At 55.4% G+C, this 17,662-nt stretch overlaps 1 protein-coding gene across 7 annotated transcripts in view; it reads left to right on the forward strand.

Annotated features, from left to right (window-relative positions):
* Window positions 1-17,662, forward strand: part of PCNT (pericentrin) — a 107,767-nt gene that overhangs the window by 79,643 nt on the left and 10,462 nt on the right. For 6 of the 7 annotated variants that reach the window (XM_057546125.1, XM_057546127.1, XM_057546129.1 and 3 more), the window contains 10 exons: window positions 1,322-2,038; window positions 2,854-2,950; window positions 5,528-5,679; window positions 7,919-8,113; window positions 10,008-10,181; window positions 10,821-11,016; window positions 12,145-12,367; window positions 12,645-12,795; window positions 13,298-13,711; window positions 17,289-17,509. In XM_057546125.1, coding sequence (XP_057402108.1) covers window positions 1,322-2,038; window positions 2,854-2,950; window positions 5,528-5,679; window positions 7,919-8,113; window positions 10,008-10,181; window positions 10,821-11,016; window positions 12,145-12,367; window positions 12,645-12,795; window positions 13,298-13,711; window positions 17,289-17,509 — 2,540 coding nt within the window. The remainder of the gene's footprint in view (window positions 1-1,321; window positions 2,039-2,853; window positions 2,951-5,527; window positions 5,680-7,918; window positions 8,114-10,007; window positions 10,182-10,820; window positions 11,017-12,144; window positions 12,368-12,644; window positions 12,796-13,297; window positions 13,712-17,288; window positions 17,510-17,662) is intronic. The other variant, XM_057546131.1, reaches the window with a different exon arrangement.

Consider the following 17,662-nt stretch of genomic DNA (forward strand, 5'->3'; position numbering starts at 1 on the left):
CTTTTTTTTTCTTTTCCCCAGACTTGATAGTTTCCATTGTTCTGTCTTCGCATCCACTAAATCTTTCTTCTGCCTTCTCAGATCTACCTTTGAATCCCTTTAGTGAGTTTTTAATTTCAGTTATACTTTTTAATTCCAGAATTTCATTTCTTTTTCTTTATTGATATTTCTATTTTGTTCATGCTTTTTTTTTTTTTTTACTTCACATTTTCCTTAGTTCTGTGAGCATCTTTAAGAAGGTTGTGTTAAAGTCTTTGTCTAGTAGATCCATCATCAGGTCTTTTTCAGGGATGGTTTCTGTTGACTTACTTTTTTCCTATGCCTAGGCCATACTTCCCTGTTTGTGATTTTTGTTGTTGTTGTTGAACACTGAATATTTTTAATCTATTAACATGGTAAATCTAGAAATCAGACTCTCCCTCTTTCTCAGTATTTGCTTTTTTGTTGTTTTTGTTACTGTTTTTTTTTTTTTTTTGGTTGATGTCTCTGTGCTAAGGATCAGCTTGAGATGTAAACTTAAGTTCTCAGATCTTTTCTGAGCCTTTGCCTTTACCCAGGCACACGCAGTCACTTTAGAATTTCCTCTGTATATGCAGTTGTTTTTGAATGTCCTAGTTTTCAATTTTTCCCCAAAGGGAAAAAGAGAAAAATGCAGTGGTGGGGAAAAAGGCACACCAATGCTTTAAATCCCCGGAAGTCACTTCAGCCAGAAGGGCAGGGGCTGGAACAGTTGGGGGCAGGTGCAGCAGCCGTGGCCTCCTGCCTCTCTGCCTACTCCTCTGTGATCAGAAGCATCATTCAGAGCAGATTCCCAGTTTTTGGAGGACAGGGTCCTTTTTGCCCACCCTAGGTCCTGCAAGATGCTCTAGGGACACATGCACTGCTGCCTGCTGGGCCCTGGGGTGGGGGATGGGTAGCTGCTTCTGTACTAAGAGCTGAGAGCAGTTTACCCCCCAAGCTTTCCCCTGGAAGTTGCAAGCCTTCAACAGTCTGCAGACTTCCAGAATGGTTACATCAGGCACATTCTGCCTGTGCAGTAGTTGTCCAGGTGGGACAGGGGTTCCTGGTGCTGCCTGTTCTGCCATCTTTCCAGGAGCCTCTTCAACAGTTGCCTTTTAGGCAATGAGCTTTAACCCTTGAGTCTGTCTTTCATAGGATTTTTAAAAACTTGAAATCTTAAAGAGTCTAGAGGGACAAAGGGCTCATTGTGGAATCTCATCCTTAATTGTTCAGACAGTCTCTGAAATTGGCTCGTAAATAACAAACGTGACAACATGTAATTCACTTATTTTACTGTATGCATGTTCTTTTGTACCTGTAGGATAAGGAAAAACTACTGGAAGATTGTCAGCTGTGGAAAGTTGATCTCGTAGATCAGGTGAAACAACTTCAAGAAAAACTGAACCATCTGGTACGTTGCATGAGCTTCCAAAACGTCAGGACAGAGGACTTTAAATTTCAACAGGCATTGGAATCTCCACATGTTTTAGAAAATAATGCGAGTGATAGTTCCAGTAACAGTGAAGAAACTGACAGATCATCTCCTGTTGATGCATTTAATGTCACATGGGATCTAGTTGACATTACTGGAAATCAGGATTCGTTGATACGAAACGAGGTGCCGGATACTCCCACAGGAGAGCAGGGTGCTTTGCAAGACAGGTCACTCTGCTCACAGGGGAGCTTGTACGGGAGCTCCCGTGACCTCTCCCACACCCAGGGGACCAAGCCCTTGAAGAACGTGCTCAGGACGATGGACCTGTCCTCCTGGAGCTCCCCCGAGGTCGTCAGGAAGGACTCAATCTCTGAGCAGCCCCCCAGCCTGCCCCTCACACCCTGCTCAGATGCCCTGGGCCAGCGCAGCCTGGACACCTCCCTGTGGGACGGGACGAGCACCCAGCTGCTCCAGGCTGACCGGATGGGGCTGCTGTGTTACCCGGGCGAGTCAGCGGCAGGAACGGCCCCTAAGTGGGCGGGGTCTCCGTTAGCTGCAGACGGGGCCCCCTCCACCGACCACCATGCTCAGCGGGTGCCTGTGGTAAGTGGTCTCCCTGGGTGCTGTCCTGGTTTGGGTCCATGGGATGCCCAAGGCCCCAGTGTGTTCCCACTGGGTTGTGTCTACGTGGACGGCAGGGTCACAGCTGCAGTCATTGTTGGCTCACCTCCTGTTGTGGCCTGTTGGCCAGGCCTGGGTGAGCAGTCCCTTGGTCAGCAAGTGTAGGGACAGTCAGCGTTCTGCAAGGTGGACCCAAGTCTACTGTCATAGGAACATTCAGAGCACTTTGGTTGTTTTTAAAAATACATGAAATGCATTACTCTTACTCAGAAATTCACCGCAGGCCTAAATTTGCTAACTCACACTGGCTTTGGGAAGTATAATCATAAACCTATCTTCATGTGTGGTCTGCATATGGGATCTTTGTCTGGAAGATGTTTTTTAGATTTATTTTCAGTTCTATATCATGTTTAACAGGTTCTACATATAATGTTAATTTCAAGAGCACTTCAATATATTATTTTGGGGTTAGATTATATTTTATCTAACATAATTTTGAGATTTTGTGTATCTTAGATTAGATAAAATGAAAAATAAATTACGGGATATGTGTAATTTAAGGTACCCATATACGACCTCATCATATCCATGTGCTTCCATTTCATATCCATATGCTACTACATCATGCAAAATTTTGAAAGTGTATGGCCTCGTGTCCACAAGCTGTGAACACTTTGAATTCTGTGTGGGAAGATGATAAATTCAGGACTTAGCAAGTTTTCCATCTGGCAAGTTCAGTTCCATGATATAACACGTTATCATTTTATGATCATTTAAACATCTACCTATTTGAACAGGAGAAAGATGTTGAAGATTTTATCATAACGTCTCTTGATTCTCAAGAAAAGTCAAGATCACCTCCTCTTGGGTTAGAAGGAAAAAGCGATGGAAAAAGTGAGTCAGTCACAAACTTTATTTTTACAGCTTCAGAGTGTAGAGCAGTGCAGAGTCCCTGCGCACCCCTCGCACGTCCCATGTTAACGCGCCGTGTTGCTTGCGCACACTCTGCCTCTCTCTCTCTCTGCGTCTCTGCGTCTCTGTCTCCCTCTGGGTTTGTGCTCTGTTACTTGAGGACCTGATGTCGTTTTACTCCTGAGAAGGTCCCTGTGTATTTCCTGGAGTCCAGTCCACGCCAGGACATCCGCCCTGACCCAGAGCAGCGTCGCGTCCGCACGCCTCACTGAGATTTTGTCCCGTTAGTGCGCTTTACAGGAAGAAGCAGTGGCTGCCACCGTGCATCCAGATGCCCTTTGCAGGCCAGGGGCCTGGCGCAGTGCTCGGGCCTGGACCCCACGAGCGCTGGCTCTTCATGTTCGCGGCAGGTTCGTCGGCATGTGTGCATCTCGTGGGACACCGTGAGCGCCCTGGCAGTGCCGTGCTCTTCATGGGGGTCAGTTTGGACTCTGCAGTTGTGCTGCCAGGTTTCATTCTGTTCCTTCTGAATGGCCGATGTCCTGGGTAGGTTTTCGAGACCCTGGGACCTTCTCTCCTCAAGCTCGGACCCACTTAGCCTCCACTGATGGTTCTTGGTGGTCTTGCCTGGATCCTTGTCACTATGATGGCTGCCACACCGGGACTTTCTAACCTTATACTTTCTTCTATAATTGTTAGATTTTTACAAGTCAGTCACCTCAAGGTGTTGTGACTTTTGAAAAAAGTCACCATTGTCTCATTGGGTGCTTTTGAGGACAAGGCAACAGTGAAGTCCAGTTCACTGGGCATGTTGGCATTTGCGGAATGGGGCCAACAGCTTTCCAGCTGGTGCTCTCACTTCTTCCCAGCGGTAGCCACGTGATGTAACAATTTGAGCAGTTCTGTGAGGTGCGTCCCACGAGCAGCCTCTCGTCCAGTTTCCCTGCTTAGAGTTGCCGTTCCCTGAGGATATCATGTTCAACTTTCAGAAATTTGCTCTAGTATTTATTTATGCAGCAAACCCCACACACCTCCCTTCCCGTCTCCCTAAAATGGCCCCACCTGCACTTTCTGCCCCATCACTGCCGAGTGTCTGCATTTCGAGGATGCGTGTTTGAGCGCAGGTATGCGCTGCCCATGACGGCCTTCCCCGCGTCCTGAACGTGGTCCTTGCTTTCCGGGTTGGACCCCCTACAAGTTTCTGGAGACAAAGCGTGTGCGGGGTCGGCATCTTGGGCTTGGGCTTGACCCTGGGTGGGGAGATGGGTTCCTCCAGAGCGTGGAGCCCGCCGTCCTGGACCCAGGTGTCATGAGAGCAGTGCGTGGTCCCCTGGAGCACGTCCTCCCACCCTGAGAACTCTGCTTGGTCCTTTGGTCATTTCCCCCACGGTTTTCTCTCGTCTGTCTTGTTAATTCTTATTGATCACATGTTGGACCTCCTGTACTCATTTTCTCTTTTTCCATGTTTGTATTCTTGTTCTCATTTCTAAGAGATTTTTCAGAGCTTTACTTCTTAAGCTTTGTATTGACTGTTTTTGTTTTTGCTGTTTTAGTTTCTGACTACTCCTTTTTCCTAACGCTAACCCTTGCTTCCTGAACGATACTCCCCTTCTTATTTCTCTGGGGATGCTCTAATTTTTCTGATGTTTTCTTCTGTTTGCTGCCTTTACTCTGTTTCTTCCACACTTTCTCTGAGTCTCTGTTTCTCTCCGTCTTTTGTGTTTGAATGTTCCTGGCACGTTTGAGAAGGTAGACTTCTGAGAGGGCAGTCGTGAACGGCTCACTGGATGGCAGCTCTGTGCTCAGAGGGGCCTTGCCGGCGGCTCCACGAGACCCACCTGCCCTCCCCGAGCTGTATGCCGGTGGGGACGGTGGGCTCTGCTTTTCCACCGGGTGCCTCCTTCCGTTTTCCAGAGTGTGTGCTTCCAAGTCTTCCTGGACTGACCACAGTTCAAGGCTCAGGAACAGCTCAGGGAGCTGCGTGCTTCCGAGAGGTTATGAGTTCTATTTTGAGGCCCCTCCCATCAGACAGAGGCTCCTGGAGTCTCAAATTTGAGACTTTGTTGAGGGCTCCCCAGCCGGGCTGCCCGGTCCAGGCTTTTCTCCACCCACCCCCAGATCAGGCGTCCCCCGCCCCGCGAGATGCTGCTGCTCCTCCGGGCGCTTCGGGCCTGTCCTCCCGCTCAGCCTCCTCCTCGTGTCCCGCTGCCTCTCTCGTCCGTCCTCCGAGGCGCTCAGCACAGTTGCCGATTTGCCCCGTCTTTTGGGGGTGAGGAAACACACATTGCATCTGTGAAAATGAGCTGAGCTGCCCGGAGGGTTTATGTTCAAATCACGGACATTAACATGCTAAACGTGCAAAATGTACGTTTTCTTACTTAATGTGTGTAGCTCTCATCTTAACGTTTTTATGAAACATTTTTACTGTCTGGGGGTGTCCATCGATGTTTCCTTTGGTGAGAGGAGCCTGGCCGTGGCTCTCCCGGTGCTTCGGGGCCGTCCCTGAGGATCGCCACCAGAGTCGCGGGTCTAGGCCCTGACTCTGCGGTGTGTTTCTAGGTGATGGCGCGGGGTTTGGAGAGACACTAAGCCAAGGCTCGGGAAGACTGGGAGCGCCCACTGCTGGTCCCGCAGCGCCTCTCAGCCCCCGGGGTTTCCGACGGCCGCTGGGCGCCATGAAGGAGAAAGAAGTCCATCCGAAGCAAGTGAAGGTACTGGCCGGCGGGGAGCAGGGGAGGGGGCTCGAGGGGCCTCCCCTCTGGCCCGTCCGCAGCTGCACTGGCCTCAGCCCTGCTACGAGTTTGTGCCTTGCGTAGCGGCTCAAAGGGAGGAGATGCGCCGCTGTGGCAGGACCACAGGGACGGTGTCCCAGGTGGGGCCTGGCCACGCTCGGGGGCCGCGGGCGCTGTGCCCGGGGCGGCTCCTCCTGCAGCACCTGTCACAGCACAGCGCCCAGAGGGCCTGCACGGCGTGGCGCTGTCCTGAGTCGCAAGGCGAAACTGGATTGGTCTTCCTGAGTGTCGTTCAGGTGCCAGACCTCGTGACCCTGTTTTGGGAAGCAGTTGTGGTTTTTGCTTGTTTGGCTTTTGAGGCTTTCCCAAGACGCTTTGAGGGTTCTCTTATTCAGATAGTAAGTGTTCCCAAAGGAAACGATTTTGATGTTAAGTAAAATCTTCTCTGAAATTGTATTTGAAATGAAACTGGTTTTATTCCTTTAAGAATTGAAATTGGAGCAATGTCTTCTAGCTGTTTTTTTTTTTTTGCATTCCTCAATTTTTTATATGACATAAATACTAGAATTCCTGATTTTTAAGGAAAAAGTTTGGTTGTTAATGACAGTGTTTCATGCTTAGGCTTTGACGTTTAATACTTGATACTTAGTTATTAAAAAAGAAAAGAAAGAAAGAGACCCAGCAGAGGCCCTGGAGCCTTTTCCAGAAGTGCTGAGGCGGCAGGAGAGAAAGTCAGGAGCGGCCACCCCGCAGCAGCCTGTTGGGTCAGTCAGCCCGGCTTCTGTGTTCCCTGCCAGCCCCTCCGCTGCACCATCCTCAGTGGGGCGCGTGGGCCACTCGCCGCGGGGCCGAGTCTCAGGAGCCTCGTGCGGTCGCGGCTCTGGCCGCCCTGAGGCCGGCGACGCTGGTGAAGGTCCGTCACGCCGGGAAGCGTGTGTCAGCTGGTCAGACGGGCCCCGCGGGGCGGCTGGTTCACGTGCGGCTGCGAGACTGCAGGCCGAGGCCCCCTGCGACTCCGCGGTCCTCAGGGCAGAGGCTCCGGGATCTCACGGCCTGACTGTGCCCGTGGCCCGGGGGCCGCTCCACGTCCGTCCTCCTGGCCGCCGTGCACCTGTTTGGCGAGGGCGGAGGACCTCGCTTGTCACAGCTGTTCTTTTCCAGAGGTGTTTTTCAGAACACCTTTTTTGTCCTTCTGTGACCCAGGAGGAGGTGTTTACGGCCTGCGGCCCCGTCCACTCTACAGCCTCCCCGCCTCCCCACCCCTCCTTCCCCGGGGCTGTGATTTGCCTCCATTCTGTATCACATACATTGTTTTTCAAGTGAAATTGTTGTAGAGTGTTCAAGATGGCCGCTTGTAAACAGAGTTTACAGTTTGGTGTCTAGCACTTTCATGTTACTGTTTCACGTTTTTGGTCACGTCATTAGAATTAGAGGAAGACCTGTTTCTAGTTAAGTAACTAGTCATTCTTTGGCATAGGCCTCTTCGTTGCTACTTTTATGCTTCCCTAACGTGCCCCTTGCAGGAACCTGTGTTGACACGCGGTGTGAGGACGGTCACAGTCACTTGCGCTCTGCATTGGCCGTAGCACTAGCCGTCCAGAAGGGTGGCCCTGGGCGGGGTGCGCCTTCCTCTCTCAGCCTCTGTGGGCAGCACAGACGGCCGGCATGCACGTCCCAGGTGCCATGTCCCATCACTCTGTAACTACCACTCCACACCCTGGTGGTGTGGAAGACCCCTTCCTGTGCTCACGTACTCTGGGCTCCCCCGGGGGCGTGAGAGGGCTGCAGCGGCCAGTAGCTGGCCTGGTACCATCTGCAGCTGCCTTTCCCCCGAGCTGTCCCTGTGCGGCTCTCGGGTCTCCCTCCTGGTGGGGAGCTGTGGTCCCGGGAGGGCCAGGGAGGTGCCTGGCATCTTGCTGACTTGGCTGTGGATTTCCCTGAACTGAGCAGCTACTGTGAGGGAGCAGGCGGGATAGCTGGATTGTGGGGCCTTTGTTGGAGCAGCTCACACAGAAATTCACTCGTTCAAAACGTTTACTTGTCTGTGACAGCTACGGGGAGGAAAGTTTGAGAACCTTACGGTCAGAGCAGCAACTCTGGTCTCTGGTGCAAAGGCCGTGGGGGCGGCCTGGTGAGCCTTGGCGAGTGACAGCGGGGCAGTGATGGTGACAGGTTTCAAGCTGCTTCTCCTTCTTTCTGAAATGTTTGTCCGTTTCAGGCTTTGCTGCAGATGGTGTGTGACGAGAGCCACCACATCCTGGCCCTGTCTGAATACCATGGACCCCCGAGCATCCTGAGCAGGGGCGAGCCCAGCACCCGCCTCGAGTGCCTCACGATGGGGGGCCAGGGCCTGCTGGAGGCAGCACCAGCTCCCAGGGAGCATGCCACCCCAGGACCCCCGAAGGGGGAGAAGGTACAGGCCTTCTAGATACAGAGGAGAAGCAGTGGGCACGGACCTGGTTGAGGGCCTTTCTTGGCCCCAGAAGTGGGAGTAGAGGAGCAAGAGGCGGGTCAGCGGCAGGCAGGGAGGCCATGCCTGGTCAGCCACCCTCCCACTCGCATTCCCTGGGCTCCAGCCTCCAGGAGAGGCTGCGGGGAAGGGGCCGGCTGCAGCCCTGCAGGGAGGCTCTTGATGGAGAGATGGGTATGGGGGCCGGGCCGAGGGGCAACATGGAGGTGAGGGCCAGATGCGGAACCGTGTGCAAGGGAGCCAGCCGGCCATGGAGTGTGGACGGAGCAGTGGGCAGACCCCCAACTTTAAGGGAAGGGGGCAGGTGGGCCCAAGCAGGTGCCAGAGGGCAGCCAACCGGTGCGTGGCCCGTATAGACACCACACCCCCTGCGTGGATACTAACCCTAACCCCACCCCTACACACACATGCGCACACTCCTGCACACACACACACGCGCACCCCCCACCACTGCACACACACGTGCACACACACGCCCCCACCCCTGCGCGCACACACGCTCACGCCCCTGCACACACACGCGCACACCCCCACCCCTGCACACACATGCACACACGCGTGCACCCCCACCCCTGCACACACACACATGCACACACACACGCACGCCCCCACCCCTGCACACACACACGCCCCTGCACACACACACGCCCCCACCCCTGCTCACACACACGCTCACGCCCCTGCACACACGCGCACACCCCCACCCCTGCACACACATGCACACACGCGCGCACCCCCACCCCTGCACACACACGCGCGCACACACACGCCCCCACCCCTGCACACACACATGCACACACGCCCCCACCCCTGCACACACACACGCTCACGCCCCTGCACACACACGCACACACCCCCACCCCTGCACACACACATGCACACACGCGCGCACCCCCACCCCTGCACACACACACATGCACACACACATGCACCTGCACACACACACGCCCCCACCCCTGCTCACACACACGCTCACGCCCCTGCACACACACGCACGCTCACGCCCCTGCACACACACACACGCTCACGCCCCTGCACACACACGCACACCCCCGCCTGCACACACACATGCACACACACGCCCCACCCCTGCACACACACACCCCCACCCCTGCACACACGCTCACGCCCCTGCACATACACGCACGCCCCCACGTCTGCACACATACACACACACATATGCACACACCTGCACACGCGCACATGCCCCCCGCCCCTGCACACACATGCACACGCCCCCATGCCTGCACACATGAGCGCGCACGCACACACACGCCCCCTGCCCCTGCACACACACACGCCCCCCGCCCCTGCACACACACACGCCCCCCATGCCTGCACACACACGCACGCCCCCCGCCCCTGCACACACACACGCCCCCCACACCTGCACACACATGCACACGGCCCCCACCACTGCACACATACACGCACACACCCCCACCCCTGCACACGTGCACACACACGCACACACCCCCGCTCCTGCACACACACACGCCCCCTGCCCCTGCACACACACACACACATGCCCCACACATGCACACGCATGGGCGCACACACACACACACACACACACACACACACACACTGCACCATTCAGGGCCTGGCCTCCCCTGGATCTGAGGCCCATGTGCAGCAGTCGGAAGAGAGATTTGCTTGCTGACATTCACTCTGTCTTACTTCCCCGTCGTGTTGGGGAGGTTCTCTGCCCAGAGCTGGCTCCTCGTGCCCCTAGGTGGTCATGGACATCCGTGTGTCTCCGTAAGTTGGGGTGGGTTCTGTTTGAACCTGCAGGATGCGTTTATAGGGACACAGACTCTTTGTTTCAATATTTTAGGAACCTTCCAACGTGGGCCTCGACTGGAGAGGGGAATTTCTGCAAATCGTGCAAGAGGCCTTTGAAAAGGAACGGGAGATACTGAGAGTCGAGCTGCGGCCCCGGCCCTGTGGCTCAGGCCCTGGGGGCTGCGGCTCCCTGTTGGAGAGGCTGGAGAAGGTGGTCCAGGAGCAGGTGAGCCCATGCCCTGGCTTCCCCCCGGAGCCCACCCTGACACAGAGGGTGACGGAGCGTGTTTCACACGTGAATCGTGGTTCCCACGTTTCACTCGACCTTAGAGCAAGGCAGTAACTGAGCAGCAAATCCTGCTTCAGTCCACAGATAACACTGTGTTTTTATGCATGAATTCCATGAAGTGGAAAACTCTGTGCACTTACCTTCCTTCAGGATCTTACTCTGTTCTGGAAATAACTGGCCTTTCCTTGAAAGCAGAAGAGCAGTTCTAGGCGGCCCGGCTCCAGGCTGTGAGCGCTGAGCCCAGGGTTGGAGGGTCAGCACCGCGAGGGCTGTGGGAGCCTGCTCCCCGCCAGTTCCCTCGTAAGAGAGGGCAGGGTGCGTAGCGAGCGTCGACCAGGCCCAGGAAGCGAGACCAAGGTGCTGGGGGCAGAGCTGCCTGCGACCTGAGGGTTCCAGGGCCACTGTGCCTGCGTTCGTGCCGCACAGCTGTCGCCCGCGTCCTCCTGTGGCAGGGACGCCGGGAGCATGAGCTGCGGGGCAGGGGCTGCTCTTGCCTGGCACGCCAGCCCTCAGGACCCCCTTTTTCTGCTGTGTCTTATGTCCCCCTGCCCTGATCCCCTGCCACCCCATCTGCAGGGGGACCTGCAGGAGAAGTCCTTGGAGCACCTTCTCCTGTCGGACAGGAGTAGCCTGCTGTCCGAGATCCAGGCTTTGCGTGCCCAGCTGCGGATGACGCACCTGCAGAACCAGGAGAAGCTGCAGCAGCTGTGCGTGGCACTGACCAGCGCGGAGGCCCGCGGGAGCCACCAAGAACACCAGCTGCGGAGGCAGGGTGGGTGTGGCCTCTCGGCTTTGGCCCTGAAACGTTTATCCTGACACTCACCTGTCGGGAGGTGGCAGGCAGGTCAGCGAGCCCCTAGCTGACTCCGCAGGCCGCCGAGTGCAGAACGCGTGCCGGTCAGGGTGGAGGCCTTTCCCAGCATCCTGGTGAGCAGCTGGTGGGGGCCGTGTCGGCGCCAGCGTGCTGGGCGCCGCAGGCCCACGTCCGCGAGGGCCACTGGGGCTCGCAAGAGGCTGAAGTGGCCTGTGGCAGGTTTCTGAGTTTAATTTAGACTCTGGGATTTTTACACAGACACTCATGTCATCTGCAGGGAAAGAACACTTCATCTTATTTTTTCTTCCCCATCTCCTCTCCTCTTGTTCTTGCCACTTCCCCGGGGGATGCTCTGAGTGCCGGGTGAGGACTCGACTCCGTCCCGTGGGGCAGCCTGCCTCCGAGCCCCAGCCTCAGCGTGAGGCCTCACGCTGTGCACCTCTGGGCTGGACTTGCTCGTATTTTGCATCTGTGTTCATGAGGGTCCTGGTCTGTGGGTTTTTTTCTTCTGCTTTCGGTTCCTGGAGGAGTGGGTGTGTCTGCTCCTAGTTCTGGGAGGGTTCTCCAGCGAAGCTGTCTGGGCTGGGTTGTCTCTGGTGGGAGGCAGTTAGTGCAGGGGTGGCGAGTGGGGTGGCCACGGGATGGTCACACCGGGCTTCGTGTGCCAGGCTGGGTGGGCTCTATGGAGGTCCATCTTGGCCCAGCTCCAGCCTCTGCCCTTGGGAGACCCCAGGCCTGAAGATCGCAGGGGTCGAGAGGGCGTGTGCCCCCCCAACCCCGGAACCCCATTGCATCACATGGCCTGCACGGCTGGGTGATCCCGCCCGCTCTCTGCCTGTGTGTCTCTCTCTGGATGCTCACTGGCCGCGAGGGCGAGGCTGGGGCGGGTGTGGGCAGAAGGCATGTGTCCCGAGTATCTTGGTTCCGTCAGAAACAACGGCTTCTGGGTCATAGACGCTTCCTGTCCCCCCAGAGTGAACACATCCCATTCTTTTACTGGTTGGTTACTAATTTGTTAAATCATTTGTGCAGCTCACTTTGGACTCGTGGATAATGCTATTTTAATTCATTTAATCTCTTTCTTAGTTGAGTTATTGGCGTATAAGGTTGAGCAGGAAAAAGGTATAGTAAGCGACCTGCAGAAGACCCTGAACGAAGAGCAGGAGAAAGCAAATGACGTCCGGAAGCTGCTGGTGGTGGAACAGAACACAGTCAGAGATCTGAAATCTGAGCTCTGCGAGTGTAGACAGGACAACGAGCGGCTGCTGAAGTCCCTCAACGAGGTGCAGAAAGAGGTCCTTCAGCTGAGGTGCGACCCCACTGGCAAGGCTCCACCTTCTAGTCCTGCCCTCAGGCTTCTGGCCGAATAATGATGGAAGTCACGTGGCTCCTGCCACGTCTTGGCCTCGAAGTGAAAGATGCCATCCGAAGCCGCGGTTTGCCCGGCTGTCGTGATGGGTGTTGGGGAGGAGCCTCTGCCCCCGCAGGCTCGTGGGGGGCCGCACACACCGCAGGGCCCGCCCTCCCTGCGCTGGGAGCCCCGGGTGCTGGCCGGCGCCCCCTTGAGAGCCCGTGTCCCCACACAGGTCGGTGCTGGACGGCAAGGAGGGTGAGCTGCAGGCCGCGCGGCAGCAGCTGGAGGGCGAGCGTGCCGAGGAGCGGGCCCTGCAGAGCCGGCTGGAGGAGGAGCGACTGCAGCGCCTGCAGAGGGAGCGCCAGAGCGCCAGGACCCTGGAGGTGACGCGCGGCCGCCATTGTGCCCAGGGGCCAGGGCCTGGGGCTGCGACGCGGCTGCACCTTCAGGGCTCAGAGCGTCCCTGCACGTGCGGCCCTCGCCTCCGGGCATTCGCTTCCGTGAGGGCAGTGCAGCCCCAGAGCCGCATGGGGGCCCCGCCCGTGCGCAGGGGAGGCCTCTGGCCGGCACCCTGTGTGGCAGCCGCGTGGCCACGCGCAGCGGCGTCCCGTAGGCCTGGCTGAGCCAAGCACCGTGAGGGGGTCGAGGGCCCGCCCTTCCGCAGCACCGGAGCCCCTGATTCAGGGAGGGAGGTGAACCTGGGACGTGGCACTGCGCTCAGAAAAGCGCCGCATCCACGAGCAAGGCCGGCAGAGCCACGAAAAGAGGGTTATCGCTCGCCCTCCTTTTACCCAGGGTGTGACGTCAGAAGCTCCAGCTGCGGAAGCTGTTCAGATGCTCTTGCTCTGGCTTTGACTTGCCTCGTCCCACTTTTCCCCGATGCAGGAGTTAAGGGCGTCTTTGGAGAAGCAGTGCGCGCAGAGTAACCAGCTGTGCGTGGCGCTAAAACACGAGCAGACGGCGAAGGACAACCTCCGGAAGGAGCTGCAGATCGAGGCCTCGCGCTGCGAGGCGCTGCTGGCGCAGGAGCGTGGCCACCTCTCAGAGCTGCAGCGGAGCCTGGAGGCCGAGCAGGGCCGCTCCCGCGAGCTCTCGGAGGCCCTGCAGCACGAGCGCCTGCTCACGGAGCGGCTGAGCCGGCGGCCGCAGCACAAGCAGGCGCATCCAGCTCTGCTGCAGAAGCTCAGGGGCTGCGAGGCCCGCGTGCTGGAGCTGGAGGTGGCGCTGGAGGCCGCGCGGCAGCGAGCCCTGGAGGCTGAGGCCCACGTGCCCCGCCAGGAGGTGGAGCGGGAGCAGGAGGTAAGTGCGGCGCCGAGGCCACCCGTGGAGACCCCGCCGAGAGCGCGGGAGAGGTTAGAGCAGCCAGGACGCGAGGACGCGGGGACGGCAGCACAGCCGAGGCCGAGCCGAGCGGACGCGGAGGAGTGGAGCAGGTGGCAGAGAGACAAGGAGACGCTGGTGAGCCCGCCACGGCCGGAGGGCCTGTCCTGGCTCTGGGCTGTGCCTTCGTCTGGCCACCGCGGCCTTGTAGCAGGTTGGAAATCGGGAAGCGCGCGTCCTCCGACCTTGTTCTTTCCCAGGTGGTTTTGGATCCTCGGGGCCCCTTGTGGTTCCGTGTGCATCTGAGGATCGGCTTTTCCGCTTCTGCATTAAGGCCCTTGGGATCTTGGTAGGAATCACACTGAATCTGTAGATCGCTTTGGGGAGTGTTGTCTCCTTACAATGCTAGGTCTTCCCATCCGTGAAATCGGAAGGGCTCTCTGTTTATTTAGCTCCTTAGTTTCCTTCAATAATGTTTTGTCACTTTCAGGTGATAAGCTTTGCGTTTCTTTTGTTAAATTTATTCCTAAATGTTATTTTTTTGATGCTGTAGTAAATGGAATTAGTTTTTACTTCCCTTTTCAGGTTGTTTGTTGCGAATGTGTAGCGATACAGGTGATTTTCACACCTTGATCTTGTGTCCTGTAACCTTGCTGAACTGGTTTATTAGTTCCAATATTTTTAATGGATTCTTTGGGATTTTACATATAGAAGACCATGTTTTCTGCAAATAGACATAGTTTTACTTATTCCTTCCAACCTGGATGCTTTTGTCTCTTCTCCTTGCCTGACTGCCCTGGCCAGAACCCACGGTGTGTGAGGGCAGGCGTCCAGCCTGGTTCTTGATCTTGGGGGACCAGTCAGTCTTTTACTGCTGAGTACGATGGTAGTTGTGCCATTTTTGTAGATGCCCCTTTTCGGAGGAAATTGCCTTCTATTTTTAGTTTATTCAATCTTTTCTATTTTTTACTTTTAATCATGAGAGAGTATTGGACTTGTTCTTTCAGTGTCTTTTCAGATTTACGGGTTTTGTCCTTCTCTTGATATGATATAGGACATTGATTTTCCTATATTCAGTCATCCTAGCACTCTTGGGATGCCTCCCACTTGAATTTGGTGTATAATTCTTTTTTAAATAGTGTTGGATTCAGTTTGCTAGTATTTTGTTAAGGATTTTGCATTTATATTTATGAGAGATATTGTTCTGTAGTTTTCTTTTCTTGTGGTGCTTTTGGTTTTGATATCAGGAAGATCTTGGCCTTGCAGGATGGGCTGGGAAGTGTTCCCTCCTTTATTTTTTGGATGGGTCTTAATTTTAGATACATTATACATTGACCAAAAGCATTTGTTTTTGAGGAAATTATATCCTGTGTTTTCTCATGGATTGACCTTTTTTTTTTTTTTTTTTTTTTTTTTTTTTTTAAATTTTTTATAGCTACTTTATTTATTTATTTATTTATTTATTTTTGGCTGTGTTGAGTCTTTGGTTCGTGCGAGGGCTTTCTCTAGTTGCGGCAAGTGGGGGCCACTCTTCATCGCGGTGTGGGGACCGCTCTTCATCGCGGTGCGCGGGCCTTTCACTATCGCGGCCCCTCCCGTTGCGGGGCACAGGCTCCAGATGCACAGGCTCAGTAGTTGTGGCTCACGGGCCCAGCTGCTCCGTGGCATGTGGGATCTTCCCAGACCAGGGCTCGAACCCGTGTCCCCTGCATTAGCAGGCAGATTCTCAACCACTGCGCCACCAGGGAAGCCCTCATGGATTGACCTTTATTTTGCTCTCTTTAAAAATATTTTTTAGAACTTCAAAAACATTACCTTTATTATTTCTTTTTGGGGGTTTTGGGAAATTATAAAAAGCTCTTAAAATGCACAAGGAAAACCAATGGCCTGGTCTTTTTAATGGTTAGGCTGCTGTGAAATCATCAAGAAATAAATATTAGTGAGATATCATTCACATGCTACTGAGTTCACCAATTTAAATTGCACAATGCAGCGGTTTTCAGTGTATTCAGAAGTTGTGCAGCCATCACTGCAATCAATTTTAGAACATGTTCCTCACCCACAAGGGCACCCCTGGGCCTGTTAGCAGGGACCCAGCCCCTGGCACCCACTGGTCTACTTTCCATCTCTGGATTTGCCTCTGCTGGTCGTTTTGTGTCGGTGGAATCACACGGTGTGTGGCCTTCTGTGTCTGGTTCCTGCCATGGGGTTTTCAAGGCTCACGCGTGTTGTGTGTGTAACGACTGGTGTTTTTGGTGGGGTTAAACAACCTGGAACGCAGTCGTGTTTCATCACTGGAGGTCGTGGAAGTGGAGGAATCGTTCGGGGCTGTGGCAGAGGCCGGGGGTTTCCTGACGGAGGCGGCTAGAGTCACGGCCCTGGGTGGGCCTTGGTCACTCGGGACCCCCAGGGCGTGTTCCAGGTTTTTTGTGCGTGTGGGAGGAGAGAGGTTTGTTGTCTTCATGTGCTTCTCAAGGGGCTTCCCAAACCTTATCCAGAGTCTTCTGCCAAACCTTTTTATTTAATTTTGGGTTTTTTTTCTTTTGTTTTTCTTTTTTTTGTTTGTTTTTGGTTTTTGTTTTGTAAAAATGTAACGTGATTGCTTAAAAAAAAACAACAACAAAGTGTTTTCCAAGTCAAATTAGTAACTGTCCTTCATGATGCACCTTGATATGTATTTTTCTTTTTTAAGTATGTTGTGCTTTTGGTGTTATTTTCACTGTAGGTAGTTAGCTTGATCTGGGTTGTGGGGTCTTTTTCTGGCCGTAGTGGCCCAAGCCTCTGATAGTTATTTCAGGGCCAATTTCATCTTTCCTAAACAAAATAAACCAGTGGGTCTCTTGGTTTTGTTACTTTCCTCATCTGGAAAATGGATAAAAAAGGATCGCAGTTTCCTGAGGAGGCTCGAGCACTGAATGGGGGTGATGCCGGGAAAGGGCGGGAGGCGCTGGGTGGGAAGCAGGCCTGGTCCGTGTGCCGCCCTGAGGAGCGGCTGGGCCGGGCCTGTGCCCTCTCTGCCCTGCCTGGTTCCGGCCTGGCCGTCTTTGTTTCCCTGGAGCCCCCCTCCCCAGGCGTCATCCCCTGGGGTCAGCCCCCATGCTCTCCGAGCCCCCGCCGCTCCCTGAACTTCTCAGCACGTGGAGTGGTTTCTGTCGGTGGTCTGCTGTCTCCCTGTGGAGACTCGGGTCCTGGGTGTGGGGCAGGGAGCGGCCTGGCCGGCTGGGTCCCCTGGCACCTCCGCACTGAAGGGCGGGGATCGCGAGTGGGGGGCACAGGGCCTCCTGAGACTCAGGCCTGCCTTCTCAGTGTTGAGCGCCCACTCAATGCCCGCATGCGTGCTGAGGTGGGGGGCCGGGCTCGGGCTGTGGCTCGTCCCGTCCCGGGCCCTGTCCCGGATCCACGGGGTGGGGGGACCCTGACTCCGCATCGCGCCCGGAGCCCCCGTGTGGAGTGTGTTGGGGGCTGGTCGGTCGGGGCCCGGGGCCGAGCTCCTGGCTGCGGTCTCCACCCTGGACCGTGTGTGAGGCTCGCTTCTGTTTTTCGCCGTTGCTGGCAGCGGGAGTTAGAGCTGCGGCGCCAGCGGGACGCGCACAAGATCCAGCAGCTCCAGCGGACGGTGAGGGAGCTGCAGGCGAGGGAGGCCGTGCGCCCCTGCCCGGAGCCAGACTCGGAGCCCGAGCGCCCCCGGGAGCAGCAGCGGGGCCTGGAGAAGGTGCGGCAGCAGCTGCTCTGTGCCGCGGGGCTTCTGACCAGCTTCATCAACCAGACGGTGGACAGGCGAGTCTCGGGACTGACCCGGCCATGTGCCCAGCACCTTTCGTGTTGAGAAAAATACTGAGTTTGGGGCGTGTCTTTGATTTCGGGTTCAGGTTTTAATGAAACGGACTCTATTTCTCACCCCACGTGTGCAGATGACTTCGTGGGCAGTAT

This window comes from Balaenoptera acutorostrata, chromosome 4 (genome assembly GCF_949987535.1).
Source record: "Balaenoptera acutorostrata chromosome 4, mBalAcu1.1, whole genome shotgun sequence".
NCBI classification, from domain to species: Eukaryota; Metazoa; Chordata; class Mammalia; order Artiodactyla; family Balaenopteridae; genus Balaenoptera; species Balaenoptera acutorostrata.